The sequence below is a fragment of the Neofelis nebulosa genome, chromosome 4 (assembly GCF_028018385.1).
Source record: "Neofelis nebulosa isolate mNeoNeb1 chromosome 4, mNeoNeb1.pri, whole genome shotgun sequence".
Taxonomy (NCBI): domain Eukaryota; kingdom Metazoa; phylum Chordata; class Mammalia; order Carnivora; family Felidae; genus Neofelis; species Neofelis nebulosa.
The window spans coordinates 75,064,917-75,088,333 of NC_080785.1; the positions used below are offsets into that span (position 1 = coordinate 75,064,917).

A 23,417-nucleotide genomic window follows, 5' to 3' on the forward strand; every position below is an offset into this window, starting at 1 on the left:
CATTCCCACCAACAGTGCAAGAGGGTTCCTGTTTCTCCACATCCTCTCCAGCATCTATAGTCTCCTGATTTCTTCATTTTGGCCACTCTGACTGGCATGAGGTGGTATCTGAGTGTGGTTTTGATTTGTATTTCCCTGATGAGGAGCGACATTGAACATCTTTTCATGTGCCTGTTGGCCATCTGGATGTCTTCTTTAGAGAAGTGTCTATTCATGTTTTCTGCCCATTTCTTCACTGGGTTATTTGCTTTTCGGGTGTGGAGTTTGATGAGCTCTTTATAGATTTTGGATACTAGCCCTTTGTCCGATGTGTCATTTGCAAATATCTTTTCCCATTCCATTGGTTGCCTTTTAGTTTTGTTGGTTGTTTCCTTTGCTGTGCAGAAGCTTTTTATCTTCATAAGGTCCCAGTAATTCACTTTTGCTTTTAATTCCCTTGCCTTTGGGGATGTGCCGAGTAAGAGATTGCTACGGCTGAGGTCAGAGAGGTCTTTTCCTGCTTTCTCCTCTAAGGTTTTGATGGTTTCCTGTCTCACATTCAGGTCCTTTATCCATTTTGAGTTTATTTTTGTGAATGGTGTGAGAAAGTGGTCTAGTTTCAACCTTCTGCATGTTGCTGTCCAGTTCTCCCAGCACCATTTGTTCAAGAGACTGTCTTTTTTCCATTGGATGTTCTTTCCTGCTTTGTCAAAGATGAGTTGGCCATACGTTTGTGGGTCTAGTTCTGGGGTTTCTATTCTATTCCATTGGTCTATGTGTCTGTTTTTGTGCCAATACCATGCTGTCTTGATGATGACAGCTTTCTAGTAGAGGCTAAAGTCTGGGATTGTGATGCCTCCTGCTTTGGTCTTCTTCTTCAAAATTACTTGGGCTATTCGGGGCCTTTTGTGGTTCCATATGAATTTTAGGATTGCTTGTTCTAGTTTCGTGAAGAATGCTGGTGCAATTTTGATTGGGATTGCATTGAATGTGTAGATAGCTTTGGGTAGTATTGACATTTTGACAATATTTATTCTTCCAATCCATGAGCAGGGAATGTCTTTCCATTTCTTTATATCTTCTTCAATTACCTTCATAAGCTTTCTGTAGTTTTCAGCATACAGATCTTTTACATCTTTGGTTAGATTTATTCCTAGGTATTTTATGCTTCTTGGTGCAATTGTGAATGGGATCAGTTTCTTTATTTGTCTTTCTGTTGCTTCATTGTTAGTGTATAAGAATGCAACTGATTTCTGTACATTGATTTTGTATCCTGCAACTTTGCTGAATTCATGTATCAGTTCTAGCAGACTTTGGGTGGAGTCTATCGGATTTTACATGTATAATATCATGTTATCTGCAAAAAGCGAAAGCTTGACTTCATCTTTGCCAATTTTGATGCCTTTGATTTCCTTTTGTTGTCTGACTGCTGATGCTAGAACTTCCAGCACTATATTAAACAACAGCGGTGAGAGTGGGCATCCCTGTCGTGTTCCTGATCTCAGGGAAAAAGCTCTCAGTTTTTCCCCATTGAGGATGATGTTAGCTGTGGGCTTTTCATAAATGGCTTTTATGATGTGTAAGTATGTTCCTTCTATCCCGACTTTCTCAAAGGTTTTTATTAAGAAAGGGTGCTGGATTTTGTCAAAGGCCTTTTCTGCATCGATTGACAGGATCATATGGTTCTTCTCTTTTTTTTTTGTTAATGTGATGTATCACGTTGATCGATTTGCGAATGTTGAACCAGCCCTGCATCCCAGGAATGAATCCCACTTGATCATGGTGAATAATTCTTTTTATATGCTGTTGAATTCGATTTGCTAGTATCTTATTGAGAATTTTTGCATCCATATTCATCAGGGATATTGGCCTGTAGTTCTCTTTTTTTACTGGGTCTCTGTCTGGTTTAGGAATCAAAGTAATACTGGCTTCATAGAATGAGTCTGGAAGTTTTCCTTCCCTTTCTATTTCTTGGAATAGCTTGAGAAGGATAGGTATTATCTCTGCTTTAAACGTCTGGTAGAACTCCCCTGGGAAGCCATCTGGTCCTGGACTCTTATTTGTTGGGAGATTTTTGATAACCGATTCAATTTCTTCGCTGGTTATGGGTCTGTTCAAGCTTTCTATTTCCTCCTGATTGAGTTTTGGAAGCGTGTGGGTGTTTAGGAATTTGTCCATTTCTTCCAGGTTGTCCAATTTGTTGGCATATAATTTTTCATAGTATTCCCTGATAATTGTTTGTATCTCTGAGGGATTGGTTGTAATAATTCCATTTTCATTCATGATTTTATCTATTTGGGTCATCTCCCTTTTCTTTTTGAGAAGCCTGGCTAGAGGTTTATCAATTTTGTTTATTTTTTCAAAAAACCAACTCTTGGTTTCGTTGATCTGCTCTACAGTTTTTTTAGATTCTATATTGTTTATTTCTGCTCTGATCTTTATGATTTCTCTTCTTCTGCTGGGTTTAGGCTGCCTTTGCTGTTCTGCTTCTATTTCCTTTAGGTGTGCTGTTAGATTTTGTATTTGGGATTTTTCTTGTTTCTTGAGATAGGCCTGGATTGCAATGTATTTTCCTCTCAGGACTGCCTTCGCTGCGTCCCAAAGCATTTGGATTGTTGTATTTTCATTTTCGTTTGTTTCCATATATTTTTTAATTTCTTCTCTAATTGCCTGGTTGACCCACTCATTCGTGAGTAGGGTGTTTTTTAACCTCCATGCTTTTGGAGGTTTTCCAGACTTTTTCCTGTGGTTGATTTCAAGCTTCATAGCATTGTGGTCTGAAAGTATGCATGGTATAATTTCAATTCTTGTAAACTTATGAAGGGCTGTTTTGTGACCCAGTATATGATCTATCTTGGAGAATGTTCCATGTGCACTCGAGAAGAAAGTATATTCTGTTGCTTTGGGATGCAGAGTTCTAAATATATCTGTCAAGTCCATCTGATCCAATGTATCATTCAGGGCCCTTGTTTCTTTATTGACTGTGTGTCTAGATGATCTATCCATTTCTGTAAGTGGGGTGTTAAAGTCCCCTGCAATGACCACATTCTTATCAATAAGGTTGCTTATGTTTATGAGTAACTGTTTTATATATCTGGGGGCTCCGGTATTCGGCGCATAGACATTTATAATTGTTAGCTCTTCCTGATGGATAGACCCTGTAATTATTATATAATGCCCTTCTTCATTTCTTGTTACAGCCTTTAATTTAAAGTCTAGTTTGTCTGATAGAAGTATGGCTACTCCAGCTTTCTTTTGGCTTCCAGTAGCATGATAAATAGTTCTCCATCCCCTCACTCTCAATCTAAAGGTGTCCTCAGATCTAAAATGAGTCTCTTGTAGACAGCAAATAGATGGGTCTTGTTTTTTTTATCCATTCTGATACCCTATGTCTTTTGGTTGGCGCATTTAATCCATTTACATTCAGTGTTATTATAGAAAGATACGGGTTTAGAGTCATTGTGATGTCTGTATGTTTTATGCTTGTAGTGATGTCTCTGGTACTTTGTCTCACAGGATCCCCCTTAGGATCTCTTGTAGGGCTGGTTTGGTGGTGACAAATTCCTTCAGTTTTTGTTTGTTTGGGAAGACCTTTATCTCTCCTTCTATTCTAAATGACAGACTTGCTGGATAAAGGATTCTCGGCTGCATATTTTTTCTGTTTAGCACACTGAAGATATCGTGCCAAGCCTTTCTGGCCTGCCAAGTTTCAAAGGAGAGATCAGTCACGAGTCTTATAGGTCTCCCTTTATATGTGAGGGCACGTTTATCCCTTGCTGCTTTCAGAATTTTCTCTTTATCCTTGTATTTTGCCAGTTTCACTATGATATGTCGTGCAGAAGATCGATTCATGTTACGTCTGAAGGGAGTTCTCTGTGCCTCTTGGATTTCAATGCCTTTTTCCTTCCCCAGTTCAGGGAAGTTCTCAGCTATAATTTCTTCAAGTACCCCTTCAGCACCTTTCCCTCTCTCTTCCTCCTCTGGGATACCAATTATGCGTATATTATTTCTTTTTAGTGTATCACTTAGTTCTCTAATTTTCCCCTCATACTCCTGGATTTTTTTATCTCTCTTTCTTTCAGCTTCCTCTTTCTCCATAACTTTATCTTCTAGTTCACCTATTCTCTCCTCTGCCTCTTCAATCCGAGCCATTGTGGTTTCCATTTTGTTTTGCATTTCGTTTAAAGCGTTTTTCAGCTCCTCGTGACTGTTCCTTAGTCCCTTGATCTCTGTAGCAAGAGATTCTCTGCTGTCCTGTATACTGTTTTCAAGCCCAGCGATTAATTTTATGACTATTATTCTAAATTCACTTTCTGTTATATTATTTAAATCCTTTTTGATCAGTTCATTAGCTGTTGTTATTTCCTGGAGATTCTTCTGAGGGGAATTCTTCCGTTTGGTCATTTTGGATAGTCCCTGGAGTGGTGAGGACCTGCAGGGCACTTCCCCCGTGCTGTGGTGTATAACTGGAGTTGGTGGGCGGGGCCGCAGTCCGACCTGATGTCTGCCCCCAGCCCACCGCTGGGGCCACAGTCAGACTGCTGTGTGCCTTCTCTTCCCCTCTCCTAGGGGCGGGATTCACTGTGGGGTGGCGTGGCCCGTCTGGGCTACCTGCACACTGCCAGGCTTGTGGTGCTGGGGATTTGGCGTATTAGCTGGGGTGGGTAGGCAAGGTGCACGGGGGCAGGAGGGGCAGGCTTAGCTCGCTTCTCCTTAGGTGATCCACTTCAGGAGGGGCCCTGTGGCAGCAGGAGGGAGTCAGATCTGCTGCCGGAGGTTTGGCTCCGCAGAAGCACAGAGTTGGGTGTTTGCGCGGAGTGAGCAAGTTCCCTGGCAGTAACTGGTTCTCTTTGGGATTTTGGCTGGGGGATGGGCGGGGGATATGGCACTGGCGAGCGCCTTTGTTCCCCGCCAAGCTGAGCTCTGCCGTCTGGGGGCTCAGCAGCTCTCCCTCCATTTGTCCTCCAGCCTTCCCGCTTTCTGAGCAGAGCTGTTAACTTATGACCTCCCAGACGCTAAGTCGCGCTTGCTGTCGGAACACAGTCCGTCCGGCCCCTCCGCTTTTGCCAACCAGACTCGGGGGCTCCGCTTGGCCGGCGAGCCGCCCCTCTGCCCCGGCTCCCTCCCGCCAGTCCATGGAGCGCACACTGCCTCGCCGCCCTTCCTACCCTCTTCCGTGGGCCTCTCGTCTGCGCTTGGCTCCGGAGAGTCCATTCTGCTAATCCTCTGGCGGTTTTCTGGGTTATTTAGGCAGGTGTAGGTGGAATCTAAGTGATTAGCAGGACGTGCGGTGAGCCCAGCGTCCTCCTACGCCGCCATCTTCCGGAACTCTCTATTACGCATTTTAAAGAATCAATGCTTTCAATTCTTAGAGGAGAAATTCAGTTGGACTTACCTATCAAGGAGGATTATAAATCGAACCAGAGCACGTAGGTGGAGAGAGCAGGATGAGGTTGCCCTACACCTATTCGAGTCTGTGGACACGTACTGCTTTATCAACCATGAGCTGTTCTTTCCAAATATGTCTTCTGTGACAGGGTGGTTTATCTTGGGTTCTCTTTTTGCTCCGTTCAAAATCCCCAAATTGTTCAGCTGTTAAAAAGTTCCAAAACAAGCAAATGTGTTCCTGGAATCCTACCCTTAACATTGCTGGAGAGCATATACTAAGGCTGCTTCTCCAGCCAAAATAATAAAAGATCTTTTAAGTGGCTGAAATTCTTGGTTGATTGCATATACATGCCAATGTCAGACAACTCTAAATAGAGAGATTTGGAAGAAAAATAGGGAGAGTTTTATAACTCCAATGAAATAAAATGTAATGTTTTGAAGGAGGTCAGAAAACAGTACATGTATTTATATAAAATTAAGATTTGTCTCCCTTTAATCCAAAATCCCCTTTTAAACAGGAAGAGCCTAGGCAACTCATGCATGTCCAATATAGGGGAATAAAAGTACTTTCTTTTCTTTATTAATATATATTTATTAATCTCAATCCTGTAATTAAGATTTCTTCTTTATATTATCCTTTTGAGTTTAGATATCTGCTGCATCTTTTGATATTTTTCTCCCATTATTGCATTGTTTCCCCAGAATACTTAAAAAAATCCTTCAAAGGATAAAATTATGCCCATGGTTACTGGTATAAACGAAGTCAGCAGGGAATTGTATTGGCGTTACCTAGGGCAGGCTTGGCCCCCAAATAAACTGGGTCACTTGTTACAGCTGTTCAAAGAGATTCAAGGATTCATTTCTCAAGAAACTATTACTCTTTTAGGCAGGTTAACAGATCCACTAGCTTTAATAGCTGAGTTAATATGTATTTTTAAATACATTGCTATTTAATTTTAAGCAGTGACTTACTTTTTTATATTAACCTACCCGTCTTCTATTAACCCATCTAAATTGAATTCAAATTAGTTCTTGCAAATTAGTTTCCTTTATTTTGAACCTATTACTGCTATATACGAGAATTTACCGATAGCTCGTTTCATAATTGTGCTTGTAGACAAGCAAATTCGTATGCAGTGATGGAGAAAGCCAGCACTTGCTTACGAGTCTTTAAATGCAGTTCTTCTGAACTTAGAGCTCATTCCGAAGTGAGGGATGTTGAAATGTCTATGATGGTTGCAAGGTCGCAAGTCCATTTGGATGAAGAATCAATAACAAATTAATGTCTCTGAATTTTCAGTTTTCTGTAAATTTCATTGGGTTTTAATGGGCTAGAGGCTATTGCTTGGCTCTAAGGATTCAGGAGGTAACACTGGGATACCAGAAAGTAGTATTTTTATAACATTTTTAGTGATATTTTATTACTTAGTGTTTTTTGAAATAACTCCTTAAGGCAACAAAAAATAAGACTTACGGGGACTTAAAAAATAGCTTGATTCTAAACAAATTATGTTTATAATTTAAAAATCTTACCTCAAGCTAACAGCTTTTAATAGTTTCCCTAACATGTTTTAAAAGTAATCTAAGGGTAGGACCCAATTTATTAAATGCTTTTGTAATTTCTTTTTAAAAAGCATATGTGATGTTAGAGATTAAAAGAAAAACATTAACTATAATTCTACCAGCTCATTAAAAAGACTTTACATGAAAATGTAAGATTTCCTTCAGTATTTTATTTTTTTATTAAAAATAATTTAAGTTTTATTAATTTGTTTTTGAGAGAAAAGGAAAAGCAAGAGAGTGAGTGCATGACCAGGGGAGAGGCAGAGACAAAGAGAATCCCAAGCAGGTTCCAATGACAGCTCAGAGCCCCACATGGAGCTCGAACCCATGAACAGTGAGACAGATCATGACCTGAGTGGAAAACAAGAGTCGGATGCTCAACCAACTGAGCCACCCAGGTGCCTCTCCTTCAGTATTTCAGACCCTGGCTTTGGTAGAAAAATTATAAATCCTATAAAAAATCCTATAGAAAATGCAATTAATAAATATCCCTTAAGTTATATCTTAAAGAGAAAACTGTTTTCTTATTTTGTGAAAAATCGTATTCTGAAGAATTCTTACTTGCCGTTAAGAATAAAAGCATCTTTTAAGAAAATACCTAGCATCTTTTAAGAAAAATTTAAAGGAGATTGTGCATGATGCACATAGTTTTTAAAATGTCTAAAATGTCAATACCAGAGCATTCTACATCCTGATTTCCATCAATGAAATTAACTACTTTTGTTATAACATGAACAACTCTCAGAGAAAAGTGAGTATCAAGTCTTAGGTGGTCAGAATGAAGTGAAGCAATGCAAAGCTTGAATACTATTTCAATTTTACTTTTCTTTTACCTCGTTTCTCCCAGAGTAGAGTAATGTAAATGGCTAGAAGTACCTTCTCTGAGAGGCATCTCACTAGCGACTATGGAAGGCAGAATGAGAAAGGCCCTTCACCTGGGCATGTATGCTAGACTGTTTGTGATGGCAGGTGGTGCTGAATACAAGTCACAAAAATGAACGACTGAAATGCGCCATGTGGAAATGAATGGGGTCATAACCACAAGAGGATGGCGGAAGAAATATCATTCAGCATTGTCTACAGACACCCCTCTCCCATCTTTTGTAGATGATTCTAAGTGGATAAGATCTGCCATTTATTTTCCTGGGCAATTTGGAGATCATTCTAGCTTTGTCCCTCTGATGGAAGGAAATGGAGGTTCTCTAAATTGAAGGCTATCCGCCACAAACGCTACGTGTAGATTCGGCAGATACTCCTGTCACTTCAAAGATGGGGTTAGAAATTCAATTGCTTTATAAAAGATTGTCTCATACAATGGTTACCTGGTTGGACAAAACTTTTTGAGCAATATGAGAGAATGTGTTTGATCATTTAATTAAGGTAGGAACTGTATACTGTATATATTATCTGGTGTATGAAAGCACTTAATTAAAATGTTAGACTGCTGATCAGTAAAGAGGGGGAGGTGGAAGGGCAAAAGAGTGAGGAACACACACAGAATGTTCCCAGAAGACGGCATGCCTCCCAGAGGAGACTCTACACATAATAAGAACTAACTCTTCAAATGGCAAATGCAAAGCCTTGTGTTAGACAAAAATAATTATTCCAGCGCTCTTCTAAGATGGATTTAATAAAAATAAACCGCCAAATCTTTCAAATAAACCACTGCAGAGTTTCACGTACTCATTCCATGAGTTCCCTTACAATAAGCTGTCCACTGTATCTACTGACAACACCGATTAAAGGCATTTTTATTATAAAAAGGTTTTTTCTTATTTTTTTATTTTTATAATTGATGGTGTCTAAAATTAAATATGTCATAACAGTAAAAACTAAGGCAATAATACTGAAGTCCCCATAGACAAAATTTTGTTATGACACTTTAAAAATTTTTAAATCAAAGCAGTTCCAGTTACTTTTTCCCCAGCATAATGCTTGAAATATGATATCCACAACTAACAAGAGTGACTCAATTACTCTGCTTTCCAACTTTCAATGGTTTACTAACAGGTTGGCTTGCAATAAAAGACCTATGATTAACTTGAGAAACTCAGATCTTCAGATTTCATCAAATTTCAAAACCAATAAATAAAACTATTTCAACAAGATCAGATGAGAGAACAGAAATCAAATAAACAGATGACATACATTTCAAGCAATATAGGTACTTAGTTTTCCAAGAAGGCCTAGGGGAACAATAGATAAACTGAAAAAATGTGAAAGATCAATTTTATCTCGTTCAGAGGTGTTCAAGAACATTATATAGATTAGAATCAGTCATTAAATTGCACTTAAATGCTATTTTGCTGATGCTAAAATATTTCTTGAATTTAGTTACAAGAAGACTGAACCCAGTGAATTTTAGGATTTATCATTTCAAAGCAATGCCACGTTGCTCTCAGAACCCAAACTCATATATAACAGCATTGGCTTAGGCTGAACATGGCGGCTGGTACATAGTTATGGCTTAACAACTGTTTAATGGTTAAATGAATGGAGAAATGGATATTTGGATGAACAAATGAAACAAATGTCAAGACAAACTTATTTGGAGACTTTAGAAATTGAGAGAGGGACTGAGAAAAAGAGAGAGAAAACAAGCATAAACGGTATATGGACTTACTTATTCCACGCTTGCCTAAGGTTTTTAGAGCTGTACAGGGTAAAGCGTTCTGAAATAAAAAAGAAAGATGATAAACAATCTTTGTTTCCGATGTATAATTTGCAAATATGTTTTTTAAAAAAGCTCAACTTTTATAAAGATAGCGTCTGATTTAGTGATGAGTACACTAGCCACACTACATCTTCATCTCTAGATCAGGCAGTTACACGAAGAATAAAACAGGAAAATCTTAACATTGTAAATATGAAGCATTGTTTTCTTATGTGTAGGGTGATTTATTTAATAATCTGTTTCTTAGTAATTATTTCTGAGAATAACTAAGTTTTAATTGAGTTGAAAAAGAAACACAAATTCCAAACCTCCAAACTGTAAGTAGTTTGAAGAACTTTGACACATCAGTGAAGTGAGAGCCACTGTTTTCACTATGAAGACATCTTTAACCAAATACAGTAGTGCTGGTTCTCCTTTCTTACACTACTTGGTATTTATACATGCTCAAAGTCAAACTACTAATGTCCTATAATGTATATTTACATTCATCATTGAATCATCTTTATTATATTTTTAAATTAAGATGTAATATGTTTTACCATGTTAAACAATAAAGTAGCACACACCTCTCCTGCTCCTTATTATTTTTTTAATAATTTTTTTAATGTTTATTTATTTTTGAGAGAGACAGAGTGTGAGCAGGGGAGGGGCAGAGAGAGGGAGAGACACAGAATCTGAAGCAGGCTCCAGGCTCCGAACTGTCAGCACAGAGTCTGACACGAGGCTTGAACCTACAAGCCGTGAGATCATGAGCTGAGCCGAAGTCAGATGCTTAACTGACTGAGCCACCCAGGCACCCCTCCTGCTCCTTGTTTTTGACTCCTGAAAATACAGCAATTGTTAATGGCTTGGGTATGTTTCTTTCCACATATTTCTTTATGTTTATAAACACAAACCCATATATACACACAAATATATGTACTATTTTAATTTTAAAATGGATTGCACAGTAAACATTCTCTGAATTTTTTAAGGTACTTAATAATATAGAGCAAACAGTCCTTTAAATCAAGAAAATAGATGTAATACTTGTTTTAAAACTGTATAATATTACACAGGATAGAAGTACCATAGTTTTTGACCATTCTCCTACTGAGGAAAATTTGGTAGCTTCCAGTTCCTTTTCCCTTAAAAACAATGCTTCAAAAAATATCCTTGCACATCTACCTCTGTATACTAATGTTTTCATTTTTATAAGACAGATTTCTTTTTTTTTTTAAATTTTTTTAATGTTTATTTTTGAGACAGAGAGAGACAGAGCATGAACAGGGGAGGGTCAGAGAGAGGGAGACACAGAATCTGAAACAGGCTCCAGGCTCTGAGCTGTCAGCACAGAGCCCGACGCGGGGCTCGAACACCCTGACCACGAGATCATGACCTGAGCCGAAGTCGGACGCCTAACCGACTGAGCCACCCAGGCGCCCCAAGACAGATTTCTCCATATAGAACAGCTTGACAACTGGTATGCACATTTTACGTTTTAATAGATGCTGACATACTACTTTTCATATTCCTACCAGCAATGAAAAAATGTGCCTCTATATTATGCATCCCTGGAATGCAAGGATGGTTTCATATATGCAAATGAATCAATGTGATATACATTAATAGAATATAAAAAATAAAAATCACATTATTATCTCAACAGATGCAGGAAAAGCACTTGACAAAATTCAACATCTATTCATGATAAAAACTCTTAACAAACTGGGTCTAGAAGGAATATAACCCAATATAGAAAAGGCCATATATGACAAGTCCACAGCTAATAATCATTCTCAATCAGGAAAAGCAGAAAGCTTTTCTTCTAAAATCAGGAATAATACAAGGATACCCACTCTCAGCATTCCTATTCAACATGCTACTAAAAGTCTGATCATGAGCAATCAGGAAAAAAAAAGGAAGGAAGGAAGGAAGGAAGGAAGGAAGGAAGGAAGGAAGGAAGGAAGGAAGGAAGAAAGAAAGAAAGAAAGAAAGAAAGAAAGAAAGAAAGAAAGAAAAAGAAATAAAAGGCATCTGAAGTGGAAAGGAAGTAGTAAGACTGTCTCTGTTTCTAGATGACCTGATTTTATACAGATAACATCTTAAAGACTCCACCAAAAAACCATTAGAATAAACAAATCCAGTAAAGTTGCAGAACACAAAATCAATACATAAAAGTCAGTTGTGTTTCTATATAATAATACCGAATTATCTGAAAAAGAAATAAATAAAACAGTTGCATTTATAACAGCATCAAAAACATGAAATGCCTAGGAATAATTTTAACCAAGGAGGTAAAAGATCTGTACACTGAAAATTACTAAAATACTGATGAAAGAGATTGAAGACATAAATAAATGTAAAGGAATCCTGTGTTTATGGATTGGAAGAAATAATATCATAAAAGGTTCATATTACTCAACATCACCTAAGGTCTAATACTATACTATTAGAATACTATTTTACTATTTTTTAATAAAAACAAAAACATAAACAAAATAGTCCTAAAATGTGTATGGAGCCACAAAAGACCCCAAATAGTCAAAGTAATCTTGAGAACAAAGAACAAAGCTAGAGTAATTACACTTTATGATTTAAAACTATCTTACAAAGTTACAGTAATCAAAACAGTACAGTAGTAGCATAAAGACAGACACATAGACTAACAGAACAAAAATGAAAGTCCAGAATTAAACTTGTGCTCTATGGTCAACTTATATTTGACAAGGGAGCCAAAATACTCAATGGAGGAAAGATAATCTCTTCAAAAAATGGTACTGGGAAAACTGGATATTCACATGCAAAAGAATGAAACAGGACCCCTATTTAAACCATGCATAAAAATTAACTCAAAAAGCATTAAAGACTTACATTTAAGACCTGAAAGTAGAGATGAAAACATAGGGAAAAAGCTCCTAGGCACTTTATGGATACGACACCCAAAGCACAAGCAACAAAAGCAAAAATAAACAAGTGAGACCACAACAAAGTAAAAACCTTCTGCACAGCAAAAGAAACCATCAACAAAACGAAAAGGTAACCTACAGAATGGGAGAAAATATTTGCAAACCACATATCTGATAAGAGGTTAACATGCAAATTATATAAAGAACTCATATAACTCAATAGCAAAAAACAAAAACAAAAACAAAAACAAACAATCTAATTAAGAGGTGGGCAAAGGACCTGAAAAGACATTTTTCCAAGGAAGATATTCAACTGGCCAACAAGTACATGAAAAAGTGGTCAACATTACTAATCTTCAGGGAAATGTGAGTCAAAACCACAATGACATATCACATCACACAAGCTAGCATGACAATTATCAAAACACCAGAATAACAAGTGCTGGCGAGAATGTGGAGAATGGGGAATGTTTATATGCTATTGGTGGGAATGTAAACTGGTGCAGCCACTTTACAGTATGAAGGATCCTCAAAAAATTAAAAAGAGAACTACCATATGATCCAGCAATTCCACCTCTGGGTATGCATCTGAAGGAAATGAAATGATTAGAAGAGATTTCTGCACTCTTATGTTTACTGCAACATTATTCACAACAGCCAAGATATGGTAACAACCTAAGTGCCCACTGATGAATGAATGGATGAAAAAAAATGTGTACCTATACATTCACACACAATGGATATTATTCAGCCATAAAAATAAAGGAAATTCTGATATTTGTGACAACATGAATGGACCTTGAGGGCATTATACTAAGTGAAATAAATCAAAGAAAGACAAATACTGTATGATCTCACTTATATGTGGAATCTAAAAAAACCCCTGAACTCATAAAAGAGAACAGACTGGCGGTTGACAGGGGCAAGGGGTGTGAGGTAGAGAAACAGATGAAAAGCAGTCAAAGGGTATAAATTTCCAGTCATAAAATGGATAAATTCTGGGGACTTAATGGAAAGCATAGTGATTTTAGTTAACAATATTGCATTGTATATTTAAAACTTGCCAAGGGAGTAGATCTTAAAAGTTCTCACCACAGTGGGGAGACTGGGTGACTCAGTTGGTTAAGTGCGACTCTTGACTTTGGCTCAGGTCATGATCTCATGATTCATGAGATCCAGCCCTGCGTTGGACTCTGCAGGATTCGGTCTTGGGACTCTCTCTCTCTCCCTCTTTCTCTGCCCCTCTCTCATGTGCATGCTCTTTCTCTCTCTCTCTCTCTCTCTCTCAAAAATAAACATTAAAAATAAAGTTCTCACCACAGACACACAAAGATCGTAATTATGTGAAGTGATGGATGTGTGAATTAAACTTACTGTGGTATCATCTTGTAATATATATATATATATATATATATAATCACACCTTAAACTTGCACAATGCTATATGTCAATTATATCTCAATGAAACTGGGGAAAAAAGTGTTCTGCAAAGTAAAACAAGGAGATATAATGTAGACTGACCAGTATGAGAGGGACACTTTAGATCAGGTGATGAGGGAAGGGGAGTTTCAAACAAAATAGTCAGTCAACAAAATAAAGTTCCCATTGGAAATCTGGTTGGAGTTTCATTGAAATATATATTTATCTGAAAAGAATGACATAAAATCTTTGTATATATTAATATGGTATGTCTTTTCATTTAGACAGGATTTGTGTGTATGTCCTCCAATAAAATTAAATGGTTTCTTTTTCATATTGATCCTGTTTCTTTTTAAAAATTGAATACCTAAAGGCTTAATTTTGCTTAATATTGGTTGGTATCTTTTTTCAGTGTTGTCTGCTTTTAATTACAAGATTTTAAAGGAGATAATGTAAATGGTTGATATTGCTTTGGGACGGTATGTTTCCTGTGTAAGAACAACCATTTGATAAGAAGAACAAAAATAAATTTAAGAACATACTCAGCTTACTATTTTTTTAATGTTTATTTATTTATTTTTTGAGAGAGAGAGAGAGAGAGAGAGAGAGAGAGAGAGAGAGAGAGAGAGGGAAAGAGAGAACAAGGACATGTCGGAGAAGGGCAAGAGAAATTCCAAGCAGGCTCTGCACTTTCAGCACAGAGCCCAGTGCAGGGCTCGAACTCACAAACTGTAAGATCATGACTTGAACCAAAACCAAGAGTCGGATGTTTAACCAACAGCCACCCAGGCGCCCCTCAGCCTCCTATTTCTAAACACAGAGTTTATCGAAATGGAATGACTGGAAGCAATGATTCATTAGTTCAACTACTATTTATTGAGCAACTGCTGTGTCCTTGGTGTACTTCTTGGGGCTGAGGATATAGAAGGGAGCCACACAGAAAACCTACATGCAAGCAGGTAGTTCATATTCCAGCCAGGACGTGCAAGGCTGGAGTGGGTCTGCGGGACAGGTGGCTGGAGCAGACAGTGTAGGAGAGGCAAGTGGAGGCTGAGACAGAGAAGGTGCCCAAGGGCAGAAGACTGGCTCACATAGAGCCATTGCGGCCTGAGGGACACTATCTAGACATTTTTTAAGGACCATTCTGGCTCTTCTTTGGGAAATATACTATCGAAAGTGAGGGTGGAAGCAGGAAGACCAAAAAAAGTTTATTACAACTGTATGGGAGAGAGTTGATGTGCTTTGGGTTATAGTAACGGAATGCCTGCAGTGAGAAGGGGTCAGTCTGCAACTCATTAAAAGGCAGAGCAATAAGATTTATTGATGAATTGGGTATAGGGTATGATAGAAAAGTAGGAGTTAAGATGACTATAGAGCATTTACTGATCTTCAATTTCCAGGTTTCAAAGATTTAGAATTTCATATTCAACTCAAATATTACCCTGAGAATACATTAATCTTTCCAGGCTGATTCAGAAAGTACTTAGTTTTCATGGAGTTTCAGAGTCATCATTCAAGCAGGGATAAATGTTAAAATATTTAATAACCTGCAAGGCATGGGCACTGACCAATCAGTGCAGAAACTAGTCATTATGCTATAATGGTGTGCATTCGCTGAAGATCAGGCCTTGTTACAAATATCTATTGTTCTAAAGCTCTAGGTGAAAGTGCTCACCAACAATTATATATTTATATGTCTCAAAAGATCATCTAATGCCTGAGTTTATTCTCCACTAGACTGTATTATAAAGTCACAACATAATTCAGCCAGTTGGTGTAGAGCAGAAATTTAAAGGCATATTCTAGGTTTGAGGATTAACTGACAAAGAAAGGAGAAATGGGGAGAACAGTTCTTTTTATAAAGTCTTTAAAAAATTATTATTATCTAAAGTCTGGTATTAAAAAAGCAAGATATATTTTAAAAATTAATTACATCAAATGTTCTTGTAAAACAAATTTGATCTCCTTAACTTTGTACTCCCCACAAAGTAATTTAAATAATTTGCTATGATTTCAGGAGGAACAAGAATTCCATTACAGATAAAATTAATACAATCTTGCATTTACAAGTAAATTATTAGTCTTGCAATTAATGACTGCACATAAATATTAGTTCTAAGAATTGCCTCTATTTAGAGTTTGACAGGATATGCTAATAGAAAATTTTTTCAGAAGTACAATATGTCAGATTTAGCAATGCATAAAAGAGCCAAAATTGAAATATGCCATATGAAAGAAGAAAAAATAAGGAAGAATGAAGCGTTCCTACGTCTACCTTCCATCACTGTTCACATAGACTCAATTCTTTTAGCAAATGTTACCTGGGCACCTGCCTGGATACCAGGAGCTGCACTGGACACAGAAATGAGTAAGTCCTGGTTTTAGATCAGTGGCACAGAAACGCAAATAAAGAATTACAAACACAGGGTGAACAGTGCTGCAATGTGGATATGGACATAGTCCCTTGGGAGCCCAGAGGCAGAGCCACTGTTTCTTTTCCAAATGAAGGCAGGATAAACTCAAATATCTGAAGCTAGCCACACGAAAACACAGAAGCTGCTCTCTTGTATCCAATGCCTCTCAGATCTTAACTGCCAAAGTACACAATTTCAAATGGAGGGCTCCCTCACATTTTTTTTTGCTGTGAACATGCATTACATTTATCATTACATGAAAAAATTAGATTTTAAAAACGATTTCCATTATGAATAAAAGTAATGTTCCATTAGAACAAACAGAACATAATTAGTCATGCAAGTTTTAAAAACAAAAAGGTGCTGAAATCAGTGCTCCAAATCACTAACAGGTATGTTTAATAAAATATTCGACTGCCTCTGAATAATTTTATCGGATGATTCAGTTATTTGCATATGAGTGTTTTACACTGTTCTGCTTTAAGTTTACTCTGTCAGTTACCACTTTAATGTCAGCTTTCTCTTTCCAATTATGCTTAAACTAGAAGTTTAGAATGTTGTGATTTAAAGCATTGGCTAACTCTGAGCATAACTGAGGAGTGCAATTAATTTAAACCTGCAGGCTGATTTTCACCTTCTCGTCTTATTGCAGGGACACTGCGGAGGATGATCACACACAGTGGGAGACCAGGGAGGAGAGCTGGGGCACAGAAGAAATCACTTGCTATGCGATATGATGGGGGTGAGAAGACAGAAAACTGGAAAGGTTTTCCCTCAAACTGCCGCAATTTGTTGAAATTCCACAGGAAAACAACTGGAGAACAATGACACGCATTCTAGTTTCCCAGCTCTAAAGAGCCAAATCTGCAATAGCTTGAGGCATTATGGAAGCATATTTTAACCCACAGGAAGAGAAAACCTAAATTGGAATTTACTCATTTGCTATAGGTATGTACTGTAGACATCGGGAAAATAATTTCAACTAATTTTTCCCCTCATTTCTTTCTCACCAGTTTTATGTTTGTTTGTTTTGTATCTTAAGGGATACTGCTGTGTTTTTAACTTCAATAACAGGAAAGCATATGAGTAAATAGTTAAATCAACCAGCCAGTTAAAAACCTCAAGTATGTTCAAAGGACTTGAGAGGTGAAATCAGGGTTTGTAAACCAACACTTTTCTTTCTTTTTGGGGGGAGGGGCAGCAATAAGAAGAGATCTTAAAAAGTCTAAAACTTTAGTTTATCTTTTGCAAACAGATTTAATATCATCCAATGTAAATAACACCATAGAATAAGTCTTTTTATAAGTTAATATAAAAATGAGTATGTCCAAAATGCCACAGGAAATGTTGGATGTACTAGATAATTAACTCCTCTAAATGCAAACATTCACAATTTAAATCTTTTAGGATTATTTTATATTTTAACAGATACATTTACTCTTTCTTACTGAGCTTGTAAGAAAGTAGTAATAATTTCATCAAAGAACTGTGGCCATCCTACTACCTGGCAGAGGTGGTGAACCTGAGGCCTTTTTTAGGATTATTTCGGTGAGGCAAAAAGGCTCTGGTTCTTTAGAAGGTGAACAATGAACACAGTTATGAATCACTCTGGTGACATTTCATTTTTAATTTTTTTTACGTTCATTTATTTTTGAGAGAGAGAGTGTGAGCAGAGAAGGGGCAGAGAGAGAGAGGGAGACACAGAATCCGAAGCAGGCTCCAGGCTCTGAGCTGTCAGCACAGATCCTGTCACGGGGCTCGAACTCACAAACCTTGAGATCATGATTTGAGCTAAAGTCGGACGCTTAACGACTGAGCCACCCAGGCGCCCCCACTCTGGTGACATTTCAATCACTCTTATTACTTGTTGATGTAACATATAATATTCTTAAGTCCTTTAGGATAGGAGGCATGAGTATTCTTTCTTTCTCTCATTTATTCTACAAATATTTATCATGTGCCTACTGTCTGCCAGGGCCTGTTCTAGCACTGTGGACATATAGTAATGCACAAAACGTGTCATCATAAGTAGCCCACAGTAAAACATGGGACTGATACTAATGGATCATCAATAAAAGAAAACTGTATTTACAAGTATTTGCAAGAATTTTCATGCACTTTACTTTCTTTTATTAGGAAAACTGAGCCAGTGCTGAACGTTTCAGTTGATAGTCCTATCAGGACATAGAAAAGTCGGGTTTAAACTATCTATCTACAGCTCTTAGAACGGAAGTAAAGCAGCACTCCTGCACAGAAGATGAAAGTTTACCCCAGACAGAGAGGGCTAAACTTGTTGCAAAATAAGGGGATTTTAAATATTTCAACTCCAAAAAAGCAGAGTGACCCAAATGGGCAGTTTAGAAATAATGTGTATGTTTGCACAACTGCAATTCAGTTTTAACACACGTGATATCCCCAAAGTACATAATGACTGAGATTTGATACAGCTCCAGTGTTATCAACCAGAGGTTGTGACATGACATATTAATGCTGAACAGAACTCCACTGTCTCTGTCACCCAGAGGGCTATCTCAAAATGCTGAGCAGTCACCCTCAGAAGTAGACAGAGGAGACTGAAGCACTCTGACCCACCCTGGATGCAGCAGATCAGCTTTTAATTCCTAACAGGGTGAGTTTTAAAATAAGTAATCTCTGAGCAACTTTCGGAAACAAACGTTCTACTATATTCATTAAATATTTTTACTTCTCATGTCTTGGCTTTTCTTTTTTTTTTTTTAACGTTTATTTATTTTTGAGACAGAGAGAGACAGAGCATGAACGGGGGAGGGGCAGAGAGAGAGAGGGAGACACAGAATCTGAAGCAGGCTCCAGGCTCCGAGCCATCAGCCCAGAGCCTGACGCGGGGCTCGAATTCATGGACCGCGAGATCGTGATCTGAGTTGAAGTCGGATGCTTAACCGACTGAGCCACCCAGGCGCTCCTGTCTTGGCTTTTCTGACACACACACAAATGTGGCTTTGTGAGTGCGTATTCCCTGACGGTCTTCAAACTATCCAACCTAAAAGTCATGGAACGCTTCCCTTTCCATACACTGTTTTTCTCTAGAGAAGTAAAGTTTAACCATTAAAGTTTAATCATATGAAAGTCTACAGTGTACTATTCATAAATAAGAAACTATCTCTACAGCTCCCAGAAAAGAAAGGAAAAGAAAGGTTTTGCATCTTACTCTCCATGGGTCCCCACTCACACCTCCATCTAAACTCTCCTAAGGGAGAAAGAGAGGGCACTCAGCACCTCCCCCAGGCAGTGTGAGCAATCAGGTAGTCTAACTGCTTCATTGTATGTATGAGTAAACTGAAGTTGGAAAGGTTGAGTGGCCTGAGGCCATGATGCAGGCTAGTGGCAGAAGAGGAACCAGGACTCTGCTCCCAGTCTACTTACTGTTCGTTACTGAAGAGCCGGGACACCCAAGCCTCCTATTTGATATTTAGCAAACATTTTTTGTATATTAAGTAGTTTGCAAATAGGAATTCACTTTAGTCTTCATGCCAACACTATGGGGGAGGGGCTATGGTCACCTCCATTTTACACATAGAGAAACTGAGGTAGCAAGACACCGGGCGCCATGTCCATGTTACACAGCTCACAAATAGTAGAGCTGGGATTTTTTTAAGTTTATTTACTGAGAGAGAGAGAGAGAGAGAGAGAGCGAGCGAGCATGAGTGGGGAGGGGCAGAGAGAGAGAGAGAGGGAGAGAGAGAATCCCAAGCAGACTCCACACCATCAGCACGAAGCCCAATGTGGGGCTCTAACCCACAAAATCATGACATCATGACCTGAGCTGAAGAGTCAGACACTTAACCGACTGGGCCACCCAGGCACCCCCGGAGCTGGGATTTGAACCCAGACGGTCTCGATGTGGAGTCCATGCTCTTAGCCACTATACCGTAACACCTTTCTGTGTCTCTGTTGGAAGAGACTTGACATTTGACCTCAACAATGCACAAAGCCAGCAGCAGCACAAAGAGATCAAAGCTTCTGTAACCAGCAATACAAAACATGCACACTTCCAAGTATATGACATTCTGGAAAAGGCAAAACTACAGAGACTGTAAAAAGATCAGTGGTTGCCAGGGTTAGGGGAGAGGAAGGGAAGAGTGGGCCATGCACAGAGGACTCTTCAGGGTGAAATTATTCTATATGATACTGTAACAGTGAATACATGCCATTATACATTTGTCCAAACCCTTTGAATGTACAATGTTCACCAAGCGTGAACTTTAACATAAACGATGGACTCTGGGTTATAATGATGTGTCAAGGTAGGTTCATCGATTATAACAGATTTACTACTCTCATGGGGGGATTGTGGATAACAGGGAAGCTGGGAAGCTGTGACTTTGTGCAGACAGGGTATATATGGAAAATCTCTCTACCTTCTGCTCAGTTTTGCTGTGAACCTAAAAGTGCTATAAAAAAGTCTTAAAAAAAACATGCACACAAACAATACTCTCCCCACTCCCATTGCATTTTCCATATGCTGTCAGTGCATTAGCTTTTTGCCTAGGAGAGCATATCTGTCTTGTGTTCATAGGAAATGCCAGACAATGTCTTCCAGGTTCTAGTACCTTGGACATAACACTTAACAACATAACAACATAACAACAACAACAACAACAACCTTTTGGTGTCTCAGTTTCTCTCTATCACAGGTGGGAGTAGTGACAGTACCTACTTTGTAAATTTACTGTGAGTGTTCAATAAGGAAATGCATCTCAAGAGCTGATAAGAGTGTCTGAAGCACAATAAACATTCAATACTTGCTAGCTATTACTACTACTATCACAACTATTATTGATATGCTTGAAAAACTGACCCTCTTGCATCATGAAGTTATCCCTACCCAAGGCAGACATACTGCATATTGAAAGCAGTATTACTCTAGGGAGAGTAAATGCTCAAGTTTTCCTAAAGTACCCCTCTTGAGGTGACAGTTAAAGAAATGAGTAAAAATCACAGACACTTCAATACTTTTCTAAATCCTTACATGTAATTCTGTGATTTTTAATGCACTAGTGGAGAGCAAGGATTAGTATTCTGAGAGAATAGCGATTGTCCTTTTTAACAATCGAGAGATTATTAGTTGGATTTACAAAGCTGGCTCTAGAGGTGAAAGCATCTGCATACATACACATGTATGTTCTTTCTTAATAACCTCCATTGCAAACATTATCATTGTCTGTCAGCTACAAAGATGTTCTGACAGCGCTGTCTCAAGGACAAGTGTAAGTGAAGGAGATTTCCTCAGGTCTTACAACTGAGCTAATTATTAGTCGTCAGTCTATCATGCCTTACTTGGATATTTGGGGGTGAAATATTACTTGCATCATAAATAAATAAATAAAGATCTTTCCTTTAACCTCTATACCAGGAGAACAGTTATTATTCCATAGTCATGGATTTGTCTTGCAGGAGCCATATGATAATGGTCTGAAGAAGTTTTTAAAATCAACATCATTTTAAACAAATCAAGGCTGATTCACTTATTTTAGTCAGGGGTAGCTGATAAGCCTAGAAGTCATAAACGCTAGTATGGGAGATTAGATCATTATTCAGTAAATATTTCTTCTCGTCCCTCTCTTCACCCCTACTTCAGGTGTGGGGTTTGCGTCTCTGCCCCATGGATATGACATTTGGCGTGAACAATGGATGTCAGTGGTATTGACACAGTGGAGGTTTGAAATGTGTCTGTGGCATTGTGCTCTCCCTGTCTTGTCACAGGAAGAGCACTATTTCATAGCTGCCATTCCAAGGAGGATGAGAGATGTGTGGAAAGACCAGAACCCAACCTGCATCTATCTTGGAGGAGAACCCTGCAAAAAACCAGGACAAAATCAGCTGAAACCCAGCTCACCACACAGGTATGAGCAATTAACAGACAACTTGTCTATGTTTGGCACTGACTTAGCAGTGTTTTTTTTTTTCTGAGTCCTATCATGGCAGCATTGACTGCTGTGTGTGGTTCTGGCCCCATGCTACCTTGTGGGGCTTTCCTCACGGAGCTTCAGCTTCATGCATCTTCCTGTCTTTGGCCCTCTTTTGATGACCTCGTGAGAGAATGTACATGAAAGCATTTGGCAAACAGTCAAAAACTGTGCAATGCAAATAGCATCACCAATCAACTAGCACCTCGATGTTCTGTCATTATTCTGTGTTTCTAAGAATTCTCAAATGCTAAAAATTTTTCACAAATTCTCAAGTTACGAGCACCATACTGTTCTCTGTGCACTTCTAAAGTCCCAGGGACAGAGGAGACAAAATCCTTCCTTCATCATACCCTTGGTTCAATCACTTAGTCATGAATCTCTCACAGTTGTGTAGAATTACTGCTCAGGATGGTTAACTGTGCAAGGCTTAGACCTGTGGGGTCCCACTCCTTACCTGGAGACACAGTTAACTACGCAAGGTACTGTGGTCAGACCCCACTTGCACATAGGAATCAATTTGTCTTGTTTTAGATCTGAACTTCCAATTATCTGTCTCCCTTCCTAAGATCTTGAGTTTTAACGTTTCTGGGAACATGTTTAAAAGTTCAGGGTCAGGGTACATGGAGGACCTTTTGCAATGCATAGATTTCTAGTTATACATTTGCTGGCATTATGGTGAACAGGATAAATATAAAACATCAAAGCAACAAAGCAATAAAACAACAAAGCAGTAACATAAAACAACAAAGCAATGACAAGCGTATGGCTGGTTTACGGTAATGTGAATGGCATTATATCATAACAACTCAAGTGTTCTATTTTTTAAAGGAGATGACAATTATTTCAGTACCTTGAAAATCATCCATATCTTCATTTGATTCTGATCTCACTTGTAGGCTAAATTTCTAGTTCTCTTCTTAGACATGATGTTAACCAAATGACACACATTGGACAGAATACAAGGATTTTAGTTCTTTGAGGGTGGGCAGTAGGATTATTAAAGAGATGGAGAAATCTTTACTTGGTGACTGGCATTCCAGACAACTTTGGTGAGATGAGGTGTGGATAATTCCCCAACTGAATTTTATGAACTTCCAAGAGTGGGAGTAATGAAACCAGTCTACTTAGGATTCCATTTCGTTTT

The 23,417-nt window shown here is 38.3% G+C and overlaps 1 protein-coding gene across 8 annotated transcripts in view; it reads right to left on the reverse strand.

The window, feature by feature from the left end:
* CDK14 (cyclin dependent kinase 14) overlaps window positions 1-23,417 on the reverse strand; it is a 633,696-nt gene that overhangs the window by 141,720 nt on the left and 468,559 nt on the right. For all 8 annotated transcript variants that reach the window (XR_009260494.1, XM_058725143.1, XM_058725146.1 and 5 more), the window contains one exon: window positions 9,554-9,602. Coding sequence is in view for 7 of the 8 variants with exons in the window: in XM_058725143.1 (XP_058581126.1) it covers window positions 9,554-9,602 (49 nt within the window). In the remaining variant the exon portion in view is untranslated. The remainder of the gene's footprint in view (window positions 1-9,553; window positions 9,603-23,417) is intronic.